Below are 13,891 nucleotides of genomic sequence, written 5' to 3'. Positions count from 1 at the left end.
ATGACTATACTTTCTTTTTCTTCCCCACATCACTTCAACTTTCTCTTTCCTACTTGATGCAGTGGTCACAGGACCAGGGCTGCAACTACAAGTGCTGGAAACAGGGATGATTCCTAGGCAAGAAACTGTAACTATAGCTTTAAATCTTTATGTCAGAATTCCTAAAGGCCTGATAGGGCAGGTTGTGCCTTCACTCCATTTGGCAAAACTGAAGTTAGCAGTGAATGCAGCTATGTTGCCTAGTGGTAAAAAAGCCCTCTAGTTCTGCACCTAAGTAACTCTACCCTATATGAATAGGACTGAGGGGGAGGCACTTGTTAGACTAGTACTGCTGCTGCAGTACAGTGGCTAAACCTAATGTTCCTTCCAAAAGTGGAAAAGTTCAGGTATAAACGGAAAGATTGAAGAATGTAGCTGAGGATAAAGGAATGAAGCAATGGTTTATGTAATGAAGGAAGTCCAATATTATATTAAAATCTCAAGAGAGGCTCAGAGTAAGAGAATAATATTGTCTCTTAGCTCAATTATACCAGATGACCAAAAAGGTGAAGGCATATATTGCTGAGACTACTCTTGCTTTTGGAACCTGACAAGATCAAATGGAAGCCTGCAAACCTGAGTGGCCTTTACCTTGGGAGACATTTTCATATGATATAATGGACTGGACTAATCATTAATGACTGAATGGACCCTACTAATGTGCCAGTATCTCTTGACTTTTATGGTCCTTTTGCTATAAGGGATTTGTGGTCAAAGACCAGCGGGTAGCCTGTGGTACAATGCAAAAAATAATATTTGGGTTTTGTCCCAGATTCTAGACACAGAGTTCCTAAAACCCTTGGAATTTGCTGAGTGATAGGAGTGTCTTTTGCTATTCATAACAAGCCCTTTTCAATCACACCTGAGTCTATGCTACTGAGGTGACTTAGGATGGGGCGTCTTGATAGCTTCAGTGTGGGTTAGTCATCAGAAAGACCAAGTGATTAGAGGATTGGAACTTTCAGCCTCATCCACCAACCTCCAGGAAAGGGAGAAGGGACTGCAGATTGAGCTCTACGAAAACTCCTGAACAATAAGATACAGAGCGCTTCTGGGTTGGTGAGCACACAGAGGTGCTGGAAGGGTAGTGTGCCCAGAGAAGCCATGGAAGCTCCACGCTCTCCCACCTCATGTCTTGCCCTACGCATCTCTTCCATTTGGCTCTTCCTGAGTTGTGTCTGTTATAACAAATCACTAATGGCAAGAAAAGCGCTTTCCTAAGTTCTGTGAGTCATTCTGGCAAATTATTGAATCTGAGGGGAGGTTGTGCAAAACCCTGAATTTGTAGCCAAGTTAGACAGACGTGCAGGTAACCTGGGACCTGGTACTTTCAACTGGTGTCTGAAGTGAGGGCAGTCTTGTGAGACCAAGCATTAACTCTAGAAGTTAGTATGAGAGTTTGGATTGCTGGATGCCCAGTTGGTGTCTGGAGAATTGGAGAATTGGTTCTTGGTGTTACAAAACACCCCGGACAAACTTTCTACGATGAACGTGCATTACTTTTATAATACAAAAGAGTAAAATAAATGTTATTTTAAAAATGAAGTTAGTATAACTTGAACACTGAATAAGCACCTTAAATTCTCAAAATTTGCTGATATTCTATAGCAAATTATTAAATGTAAATATTTGTAAAATGAACAAAACTGAATTACTCCCAACTTAACCCACAAATGCAAGTTTTCCTTGGAGAGTTCCAGATTTCTTCTTCATATTAAGCCTCGACCACATCTATAACCATTAGTTTCTAGTCTGTACACTATGGCTCACCTCCTATATCTTCATCTTCATTTGTTGGGCCTTCTGCACTATCCACATTTTCTGTTTCATGAGGTTTGGTTAAATTGTAGTCATTCAAAATCACTGGACCTTCTGGGAGATAAAAAGAATTTTAACTATGCAGTCAACTTTAAAGGGTTTTTATAAACATGTAATAAGTAGACTCCCATTTCAGCTTGATACAATCTCATGATAGACAGTATCTCTTTCACATATACTCCAAGTGGGATATATATGAAAACTCTTGAGGTTTAGAAACACATGTCCAGGGTTGATGTACCTTTCCATTAGACAAGATTTTCTCAAATATTTCCTTCATCTGAGTTAAAATGAACTCAAGTTCCTTCTAGACAGACATTCTCTCTCCTTTGGTATGTCTCAATATTCAGCAGGATGCTATTGCTATTGATGACCAAGAAGTATTAATATATGGTGATGAGAAATAGTAAGCCTGAAAATACTGGCATAATCCAATTTGGGAAAGACACTTTCCTGAGAGGAAGCATATGAGCTTCTGTATACCAAATCCTACTTTCCCTGTCTGTTCACATTATAAATGTGATTCTGAGGAAAACATATTGGCCCCCAAGATCCTTTATTTCTTCAAACATTTACTAAATGCTAACAAGGCTGTAGGTAAGATGAATAAGGCATAATTCCTATCCTCAAGGAGTTTATACTTTGCAGTTGTAGATTAGACAAGCCCGTAACTATAATGCAAGACTCAAACAAGAGATAACAGAAGTCTATAATGCAGAGAGATTATATATCTATAACGTAAGAAATTAAGGGAAATACAAAGTGTTATGGGAGTTCGTTAGTGAAAGAGAGCAGACATAATAAAAGCATGCTTAAATAAACAGCAAACTTGTTAAAATCAAATTTAATGGAAATATAATTTTGCACAATAAATATTGATAATATTAGAAGTAAGAAAAAAGAAACAATGTAGCTGGAATTATTTCACATGTAAGCATGGTAGCTCAACAAAAGATGCTAACAGAAGAAATGAACTGAAAAGTTACCCACTTTCTATCAAACTCCTTCTCAATATTCAGAGAACCTATTACATGCAACAAATAGTCAAAGACACTGAATTCTGTGGTGTTTAAGCTGGGCTGAAGCAGCAGAGGTGACTGTAAACTCTGCAGTGGCATTCCTTTCAGCTGCCAAACACATGTTGCAGGACTTTTACTGGAATTCAGCAGTAAAATGGAAACATTTCATAAAATCCATGACTAAGAGGTTCTGAAAATGTGGTCATCATGAACTCATGTTTTGATTTATAAATAAGTAAAGTTTCTAATTCCTGCATATTGTAACATATACTCTATGAACCCTAAGACTGTTCTAAACAGTGGTTCTCTTTTCTCAAGCCTGAAATGACTAACATAAAGTGCACACCTGAACAACTAATATGAAGTACAGTTAAAATTAGTTTAAATTTAGTTTAAATTAAAATATAAGGTTAGGGGCTGGCCCCTGGCTGAGTGGCTAAGTCCACGTGTTCTGCTGTGGTAGCCCGGAGCACTGGTTCAGATTCTGGCGCAGACCTAGCACCACTCATCAAGCCATCTCAGGTGGCACCCCACATAGACGAACTAGAAGAACCTACGACTAGGATATACCACTATGTACTGGGGGGCTTTGGGGAGAAGAAAAAAAAGAGGAAGATTGGCAACAGATGTTAGCTCGGGGCCAATCTTAAAAAAGAAATTCACTCTAAAAAACACACATATATATAAGGTTATAACTCACAATAACACAAAAAGGCACAAGTGGTAAATTTTGTAATATAGCACAACCTTTGATTCAAAGTGAGTTAATCAATGGAGAAAATATGGAAGTTATTTTTAGGAAATAATTTTAAATGTTTATAGTTTATCCTGGAGCAGAGGTCGCCAAACTATGGCCCAAGGGCCAGATCTAGCCATGGCTTGCTTTTGTATGAACCCAGGAGGTAGGAATGGTTTTTACTTTTTTAAAGGTTTGTAAAAAATATAAAGAGGAATATGCAACAGAGACCATATGTGGTCCAAAAAGTCTAAAATATTTACTATCTGGCTCTTTGTAAGAAAAGGTTGCTAACTATGTTCTACGATGAAAAGCACAAGTCATTCAAATACAAGCCTCTACATTATTCAACAAAAACTATCTTTGTTCAAAACCAATCAGTTGAAAAATTTTTTTAAGGAAAAAAAAAGTGATTAACATTAGGTGGGGTGTGGTTTGGCCCTATGATGCCAAAGAACTTACATGCTCTAAATGGATGAGTGATTTTTTTTATCAGGAAGACACAACCACATTTTTTCCCCCAAAGTATCTCGATAGCATTTTTACTGCAATCAGAATATTTCTCTGTCTTGGTAATTTCAGTTAAAGGTGTATTTCTAGAGAGGAAAGACATGATATTACCTGTGGCCACAGATTGCTCCTGAGTGCTTTTTAGTTCCACATCTGGTTTGATATCTGAAAAGAAAAGGATTACAAATATTAGCAACTTAGAGTAAAGTTTTTCAGAGTTGAGCATTCTGAGTTTAATAAGGATACCATTTTGGAAGCCTTAGCAGCAGATTCCCTCTTCCCAGCAAGACTATTCCTTCTCTACATCCTCCCTAAAAAAATGCCTCAAGGAGAATAACAGGAATTATCTATGTAGCAATTGTAATTTAAAGAGATGAAGAGGAAAAAACTAGTACTTTGTATTTACCCACATGCTTAACATTTGTGATTTTCATTTTTTCATGAAGATCTGAGTTCCCATCTGGTATCATCTTCAGTCTAAAGAGCCTCCTTTGGTATTTCCAGTAGTGCAACTGTGTGAGTGACAACTTTTCTTAGTTTTCATTTACTTGGAAATATCTTTATTTTGCCTTCAATTTTAAAGAATATTTTTACTTGATACTGAATTCTGGGTTGATAGTTTGTTCCAGCACTTTAAAGATGGCATTCCACTATCTTTTAGCCTCTATTGTTTCTGATAAGACATCAGTGATTTTTGTATTGTTGTTTTCCTATACACAATGTATTCTTTTTCTCTAAGTGCTTTCAAAATTTTCTCTTTACCTTTGGTTTTCAGCAGTTTGACTCTGATATGCCTAGGTGTGATTTTATTTGAATTTATCCCACTTGGCTTCACTAAACTTATCTGTAAAATTATGTTTTTCAGCAAACTTGAGCCATTATTTCTTCAAATACTTTTTCTCCTCCATTCTCTTGGTCCTTTCCTTCTAGGACTTGAATTATACATATGTTAGACTTTTTCATATTTTCCCAAAGTTCCCTGAGACTCTGTTCTTTCTTCCCACAATGTTTTTTTCTGTTAATCAGACTGAATACTTTCACTGATATACCTTCAAGTCCACTTACTCCTTCTTCTGTCATCTTAATTTTATGTTAGGCCTGTCTAATGAGTTATCTATTTCAGATATTGTAATTTTTAGTTCTAGAATTTCCAATTTGTTCTTTTTTTATAGTTTCTCTTGCTGAGATTTCCTATTCACTAATTCATTACAAGTATATTTTCCTTTACATCTTTGAGTGCAATTATTATAGCTGTTTAAGATCCTTGTCTCCCAGTTTCAATATCTATATTATTTTGCAGTCAGTCACCATTGACTCCTTTTCTCTTGTGTATGGGTCACATCTTCCTGCTTCTTCATATGACCTAATAACTTTGGTTTGTACCCTGGACAATGTAAAGATATGTTACAGGATTTCTGGGTTCTGTTATATTCCTCTGAAGAGTATAGGAATTTTTCTCTGTTTGTTTCACTTTTTTAAAAAACATTTTATTTTTCCTTTTTCTCCCCAAAGCCCCCCCAGTACATAGTGTGTATTCTTAGTTGTGGGTCCTTCTAGTTGTGGCATGTGGTACACCGCCTCAGCATGGCTTGATGAGCGGTGCCATGTCTGCGCCCAGGTTTCGAACCAGCGAAACCTTGGGCTGCCAAAGCGGAGCCCATGAACTTAACCACTCAGCCACAGGGCCAGCCCCCTGTTTATTTTACTTTTAAAGCATGTATTTAACTTGTCTGGACTCAAACTCAAGTTCTGTCTCACTTGTGGTGGGCAGCAGCCTAGGGTAACCAAATGTCCTAGCATGCCTGGGATTGAGGGTTTTCCCAGATGACAGAACTTTCACAGTCTCAGGGAAATTGGGACAAGTTGGTCATCCTTGTAGAATCATAAATCTCTATTCTTAGCCTTAGATGGGCTGCTCAGAGTGTGACCCAGATATGCATAGTTCAAGGATCGGCTAGAGATTTGGATCAGCCAGAGAATTTATACACAAAAAAGCCTTCTCAGTATTCTCCATTCCAAGATTTCTCCACTTACTTACCAGCTGCTGTAGTTGCTACGTTTTTTTAAGCCAGTAAAACTATGGATTTACTACCCAAGTTTTGGTCACCCTGAGTCTAAAACTGGGGCCTGCCCTTGGGCAAAAAAGCCATAAAAACAGGTTGGTTTTGGTCACTTTCCAATGCTTTCAGATAACATATTTCTTTCATATTTTGTCCAGAATCTGTAATTGTTAGCTGTTGGAAGTTTGGTTCCATAGGAGGTACTCCTCCATTATTAGAAATTTAAACTCTCCTTTGTTCTTTATTTTAATGGTGATCATATGCCCAAAACCGTTCAGGACAGTACTGACTTCAAATATTCTATACTATAATCTGGTCATATTCCAATTTTTGTTTAAAAAACACAGTCAATGTACTTATATCCTGTCCTCATTTTAAAAATTTAACACATCACCCATTAGATGTTAGCAGAAAAGCATAAAGTCAGGGAAAATACACATATTTTACAAATAAGCAAAGGGGTAACCAAGTATGGGGTGTCAAAATGCAAGATGAGAGAAGAATGTCCATGCAGGGAGTAGGGGCAGCCCAGGGCAGGCTGCTGAAGACCAACCAGCATGAAGAGAGTGCCTGTGTGGCATGGGAAGCCTGAATGAGGTGAGGAGGGATTCTACATGGAGGGCCGACAGCATGGGAAATCAGAGCCCGAGCAGGGTAAGAAGGGCATTCAGGCAGGAGAATTGCCTGACTTGGAATGCTGGAGTCTGAGATGGATGAAGAAGGTATCCACGCTAAAGGACGGCCTAGCATGAGGAGTCAAAGCCTGAGCATAGTGAAGAGGACACCTATGCATGAAGGTGGTCTGGTGTGGGTTTCAGAGCCTAAACAGGGTAAGCGAGGCACCCACATGGGGACAGGGGGGCGGGGGCAGCACCACAGAGCCCAAATATAGTGAGGAGAGCTTCTATGCATGGCACTGGTCCAGCGCAAAGTGTCAGAACTTGAGTGGGGTGAAGAGGGCACCAATATATTAGGGGCAGCCTTGTATGAGTATATCAGAGCCCAAGCAGTTGAGAAGCGTCCACACAGAACAGTGGCCATGGTAAAGGATGTCAGAACCCAAAGGAGGCAAGGAGAGCATTTGCACTGAGGAGAAGCTGGCAGTGGCAATGGATGACTAGGTTATACAAAGGAGGACTGATCAAATAAGAAAAATATAATAAGGACAATGAAGGCCAGTTTTTTCTGTCAGAGAAGGGAGTTACATATATGGAAATCTGTGGTACTGTATTGGAAATGGAGATACTGGCATGAACACATGGCTTCTACTACATATAAATAGATATAAAATATAGGTGTAAATGTGTGTATATGTCTACGTATGATATACATACATATAGTCTCTAGTCCTGTCACTGAGAGCATCTAGGAGCAGTGACACTACAACAGCTTCTAGTATCCAGATATTAACTCCTAAATATCATTCTCCACTTAAAAGAACCAGACTCCTTGGAGAAACGGCTAATTCCAGGATTGAGGCAGGGAAAGTACAAGACGAGTATGGAACATTTTGTGACAGAAAGCAAGGAAGTACTCAGAATGAAGAGGATACGTTAAAAGGATATAGAAATTATTTTGAAGGGGTTTCCACTGGCCAAATCTGGGACAAGGAAGCATCAAAATAATAATGATAGTTTTGGATTATAACCCATTGAAGAAAACAGAACTTCATGAGTCCATATTGACATTAATAAGTAAGTGAATAAATTGAAACTCTGATGATGAACAGAATATTTATATAGTTTCAAAGTGCTTCTCCCCAAAATATTTACTATTACAAAGATAAAAATAACTATATAGTGGAAAACCTGGTAGACACCACTTTGAGCAAAGTGATCATCATCAGTAACAGGACAAACAAAAATTACATGCCACCTGATAATGAAAAGAACACAGCATCACTTATGTGATATTCCTGCCAAATATGCATAACGTGAACCTAACCATGAAAAAACAAACTCTAATTGAGGGATAGTTTACAAAATAACTGGCTTGTAATCCTCAAAAGTGTCAAGGTCATGAAAGACTGAGCAACTGTTCCAGACTGAAGGAGAGTGAAGAGATGTGAGAACTAAATACAATGTGTGGTTCTGAGCTGAATCTTCTTGCTGTAAAGGACATTATAGAAACAGCTGGAGAAATCTGAATGGGGTCTGAGGATTAAATGGTAGTAATGTATCACTGTTAATTTCCTGATTTTGATGGTTTTTCCTGGTTATGTAGAAGGTAGAACATACACACAGAAGTATTCAAGGGTGACAGGGTATCACGTCAGCAACTTACTCTCAAAATTTCCGGAAAAAATAGTATTTTGTCCTGTATTGCAACTTTTCTGTAAGTTTGATGTTTTTTTTTTTTTTTAAAAAAAGTTAAAGAAAAAAAGCTAACTGTGAAACTTCTAAATGCACACTAAAGGGATTCTTAACAGGAAAAAAAAGAAAGAAAACTAGCTCAAAGGTTTCACATAAGCAATCTTCATGTGAAAACATCATTTAGTTACTATAGAGCACGATGACTTTTGATTTGATAACCTAAATAAAAAAGGTCCCCTGAACCTTTTAAACCCTCTGACAATGACATTTAAATAGTTCTCAATACTTTTTCAAGTGGGCTTTGTGTGCTGTAAATAACACCAGAAGTAACTGAGCACAGTTTCTAAGAGAAAAAGTAGATTCTGATTATCTTAGTATTCAGAACTTAAAGGAGACATTAAACCCATCTACAATCAGGCTACATGGATGTTCTTCTTAGGTACTAAAAAATATTTAAAACACAAGGACAAAATAGATTGAAGTACATTTTTCCACCCTGAATTTAAAGATCTTTATAAAAACATGAAGTGCAGTAGTGGATATATAGTGAAGGGATTCCCAACTGAAGACCAGAAAACTTTTAAGTATTTCTAAGTGCAGCAAAAACTTTTACGTTTTTAATGGGCTATTTTGTAATTTCTTATACTTCAGTCCAAAAAACCCTCAGAAAGTTTCCATTTGATGGGGTCTACGGGGGTCTTTTTAATGTGTTGGCACTCAATATAGCTTTAAAATATTCAAAAGAATGTTCTGGAAAGCTAAGAAGGAAGGGTCCCTATATTGCTTTTGATAGAAATAAAGTTTCCTGTACTGATGTTTATACCTATCTGATGCAAATGATGGAAGAATTCCAAAGCTGGTTAATTTTGTTGAAACATGAATCTTGCCAATTTTCTACATCTCTCCTGTCACCTGAACAGGTAAAGCATGCTCCTGCCTCAGAGTCTTTGCATTTACCCTTCCCTTTGACCAGAATGCTCTTCCCCACGATAGCCACCTGGTCCACTTCCTTTCTTCATTCAGGTGTGTGTTCAAAAGTCACCTTCCCAAACAAGCTTTACCTAACTACCCTATATAAAATGTCATCCTCCACTGTCAGTTTCTTTTCTCTTACCTTGCTTTATTTTTCTTCATAAAATTTCTTCATTGTCACCACCTGATATATATTTGTCCTTTTTTTTATCTGTCTCCCCATATGTAAGCTCCGTGAGAACAGGGATGTTGTCTGCATTTTTATTGCTATTTTGCTATATCTTCAGCATCCAAAATAGTACCCAATCGTGATGGACACTCAATAAATATTTGTTGAATGAACACATGAATTTTTACATCTCTATCATTGATACTACTTTTGAACACTCCAGATCAAGGTTCTGCAAACTATGGCTTACCACCTGTTTTTGTTTGGCATGTGAACCAAGAATGGTTTTTACATTTTTAAATCATTGAAAAAAATCAGAAGAATACTGTTTTTTGCCACTTGAAAAGTATATGAAATTCAAATTTCAGTGTCCATAAATAAAGTTTTATTGGAACACAGCCTAACCCATTCATTTCTGCACTGTCTATGGCTGCTTTCGTACTCCAACAGCAGAGATGAGCAGTCGAAACAGACCGTATGACTCGCAAAGCCTAAAACATTCACTATCTGGTCATTTACAGAAAAAGTTTGCCAAGTCCTGTTCTAGATCTATCACTAATACTAATACTGTACTGTCCAATACAGTAGCCACCAGCCACACATGGTGATTTAAGTTTAAATTTAAAAGTTTAAAATAAAAAATTTAGTTTCTCAGTTGCACCAGCCACATTTCTAGTACTGAACAGAACATGTGGCTCTATTGGACAACACAGATAAAGGACACTTCCATCATTGCAGAAAGTTCTACTGAATAGCACTGATTTAGGTTTTAGAATATCTCGCTGTTGTCTGGGATACCACTGTAAAGCTACTTACTTAAAACAAACATTAAAACTCTGGATCAGGAAGAAAGAAATAAATCAAACCACGTATAAAAAATGAATATCAATCAAAATTTTAAAGATATTATACCAAGAAACAGCTTAACAATGACCATCTTCTATCAATATTTCCCAAACTCCTGCAATTGGAATTTTAGGAAAAAGTTCAGGTTTCCCTTAATGCAGTAATCAAAGATATAAAGCATCTAGACAGCATCTTTCATACACAGCATTTTACAAATTTCACTGACTGAAAAATTAATGTGACTTTTCAGAGGGTAAAAACAAATACCACATGATGCCAAAAATACAGATATTTTAAAATGTACTTATATGTATGTGTACAAATACATACTTAGCATTATGTTTACATTAGGATTTTTTGATATCATTAGATAAAACCATTTTTATTATCTCATTTAAAAACCAAAATTATAATCTAGCAGAAAACTCTAATACTTTTTTCATATCATTTGCCCTCCTGCCCTTCCCACAACTAAATAACCAATTTCCTGATACGTTTTAGGTTTAATTAAATCATTAGTGTTTTCTATTGACACCTTCCCTGTTAAATAACAAATCTTGTAAAATTTATAATTATTATGTTACTGAGACAGCTGATAAATATAGTGGACTGTAAAGTTAAAAGTTATTTCTTTTGTAGCTTTCCAAGCTTTGTAGCTTTCTCAAAGCTTTACTAGCAATCTCAAATTGTTTTCTACCAGTATTCAAAACAAGCCTTCATCACATGCTTACTGAGAGACGCCAGTTTCAAACTTGTTCTCATGTCTTCAGATTCTCTTTTCATAGACAAAGACACCATTTTAAAAAATTTCACTAGTTAGAATTTTTGTTAAGATACTAAGATTTTTCTCAGAGATTCTAGCATTTCATGTGCTACAAAATGAAAGGTGATAGATGACAAATAAAATTTAAACTGGGAAATGGCAGGAGTCTGGTTAATTGAGATTTTACCAAAGTTCTCACGTGAATGTTTTTACCTTTTAGCTCTAATAAATTATCTATGTACTAAACCAAATACTTAACGTTAGCAAGGAAATTTGTAACCATATTTTAAACTCAAATGGTTATAAACACCTTTATTTTGATACCGTTAAGTAATTATCATTCAATTAAGAATATCAGCTAACAAAATTCTAATCTTAGTTTCAGAGATCAGATTTCCACTCACTGGTCTGTTTTCCCAGGAGGAAGTGTAGGTGCTAAAGGAGAGAAAAATGTCAAATCTCAGAAAGAATCTTGTACTGAATTTGCCGGCTGCCAGCAGCACTGGTGCCTGACAGCTGCCACAAAGCTGTCTCTGAATGTTGACATACCTTTTTATCTTCATTAACAGTAAACTGACTCCCCTAGCCCCATGCCTCTTTTTAAAAAAACAGTTTCTCTTATCTAAAAGGTCCACATTTACTTTTTAACTAAAAGCTTTGGAAACTGAGTCACTGACTACAAAAATGTATTCACAATCACAACATTAACACTTGGGACTATAAATGCCAGACAGTGTTAGCTAATATTTCTGAAACGTCCTTTACCAGTTCTCTTTATTACTTCTACCTACAATCACTTATGGAATCTTGTCATCACAAGAACAGTTCTGCATAATGAAAACGATCCCTATAACCAACGAAATTAGAATATCAGAATTAGAGTGGATATCTAACTAGCTTACTTCTCCTTCCTCTGCCACCTGATGCTTGAATTTCCTCCAATATCCCCCTATTTGGGTTGTACAGCCTCTGCTTAGACACTTCCAATAATATAGAAGTTATTCCTTTCCATTTCAGAAAAACTCCAATGGTTAATAAAGTTCCTTCTTAAATGTAGCTCAACTCAAATTTCCTGCAATGTCCATTTCAGGTCTTAGTTCAGCTTTCGGGGAACATAGACAATAAGTTATTACTCAGATGCTACCACTCAGCTCCCTAACCGTGGTGAGAGTTTTCTTCCCCTGTTCTGTTTGCTTGTGGTCTTCCAAAAATACGGCACCAAGCACTTAGCTCAGTAGTGTGAATGAGATTTTATATTATCTCATAGCATTTCTGGAAGATAAACAGGCACAATGGCATTTATTATTCTCCCCATTCTACAGACAAAATTCAAGACACAAAGAATGACAAAAAATATAAAGTCACATGATTGTCCAAGGGTACAATGTCAGTGACATATTAAGAAGAGAAGCAAGATTTGTTTCTTGAGTTTCACATTTGTTTCAAAGGATTTAAATACTGTTTTATTTTTTATTTTTTTTCTTCTTCTCCCCATAGCCCCCCAGTACATAGTTGTAGGTCCTTCTGGTTCTGCTTTGTGGGACACCGCCTAAGTTTGGCTCGATGAGCTGTACTAGGTCTGTGCCCAGGATCCGAACTGGGAAAACCCTGGGCTGCCTAAGTGGAGTGCATGAACTTAACCACTCAGCCACAGGACCGGCCCCTTAAGCACTGTTTTCAAGTGCTTCCCTACATAGATTATAGATCTTGGAAGAGGGTCAGAACTAGAACAGATTTTAGACCTAACTGATTTCAAACACCTCAACTGACTAAGATTGAGGGGAAAGGAAGATATATAAACAAAGAGCATGCCTTAAAATAAGAGTAATCCCTCCAACCATGAAGTACTCCCTTTCTTTCTTCCTTGGACTAAGGTAAAGGCTAAGAAATATCACACTACTTATCTAAGAACACTAGATCAAATGCAGCCCATGTTACCATTCCTGTTCTTCCTAACTTACCCTTTTACATAAAAACTATTTCATTTTTACCCCCAGATTAAATATCTAATAAGGAAATTATAGACCATGGGGCACAGGTTGAAAACAGAAAATTCAATATGCAGTGTTATTTTCCTTGAAAGGTCAATTACTCTAAAGTTTTAGAAAAATAAATACATTTCTATTTTACCATGGATATCACATGCCACCAAATGAACACGTAGAGAGAAAAAGAGGAATGGGCATTTCATATTATTGCTACTTAAAAAAAAGTTTGTGCTAAAATGGTTGAATCCAACATATTCCAAGTAAGATTTTCATTTTATAACTTTAAAATGCCTAGTTTTTCTTATAAAATAACGGGGGTGAAAAATATAATCATTAATTTGAAGTAGGTAATAGACCTAACTGTGAAAATTAAAACCATCAAATTTCTAGAGGAAAACATGGAAGAATATTTTCATGGCCTTAGAGTAGGTAAAGATTTCTTAAATAGAACATAAAGCACACTTATGTCCTATTGATAAATTAGTCTTCATTAAAATTAAGAATTCTATTATCAAATAGATTAAGAAAATAAATAGGCAAGTTACAGACTGGGAGATAATATTTGCAATACACACCTGACAAAGTGCATTTTTCCAAAATATTTTTTTGAACGCCCACACAATCTATACGAAAAAATACAACCCAACTTAAAAAAAAAT

The 13,891-nt window shown here is 36.5% G+C and overlaps 1 protein-coding gene across 9 annotated transcripts in view; it reads right to left on the bottom strand.

Moving 5' to 3' along the window:
- Positions 1 to 13,891, bottom strand: part of IKZF3 (IKAROS family zinc finger 3) — an 87,352-nt gene that overhangs the window by 55,942 nt on the left and 17,519 nt on the right. For 6 of the 9 annotated variants that reach the window (XM_070562077.1, XM_070562083.1, XM_070562082.1 and 3 more), the window contains exons 2-3: positions 4,234 to 4,287; positions 1,810 to 1,911 (exon numbers count right to left, since the gene is read on the bottom strand). Coding sequence is in view for 5 of the 9 variants with exons in the window: in XM_008518893.2 (XP_008517115.1) it covers positions 1,810 to 1,911; positions 4,234 to 4,287 (156 nt within the window). In the remaining 4 variants the exon portion in view is untranslated. The remainder of the gene's footprint in view (positions 1 to 1,809; positions 1,912 to 4,233; positions 4,288 to 13,891) is intronic. The other 3 variants (XM_070562078.1, XM_008518894.2, XM_070562081.1) reach the window with 1 other exon arrangement.

Source organism: Equus przewalskii, chromosome 10, assembly GCF_037783145.1.
Source record: "Equus przewalskii isolate Varuska chromosome 10, EquPr2, whole genome shotgun sequence".
Taxonomy (NCBI): domain Eukaryota; kingdom Metazoa; phylum Chordata; class Mammalia; order Perissodactyla; family Equidae; genus Equus; species Equus przewalskii.
The sequence above is the reverse complement of the archived record's forward strand: the minus strand, read 5'-3'. Positions and strand labels throughout refer to the sequence as shown.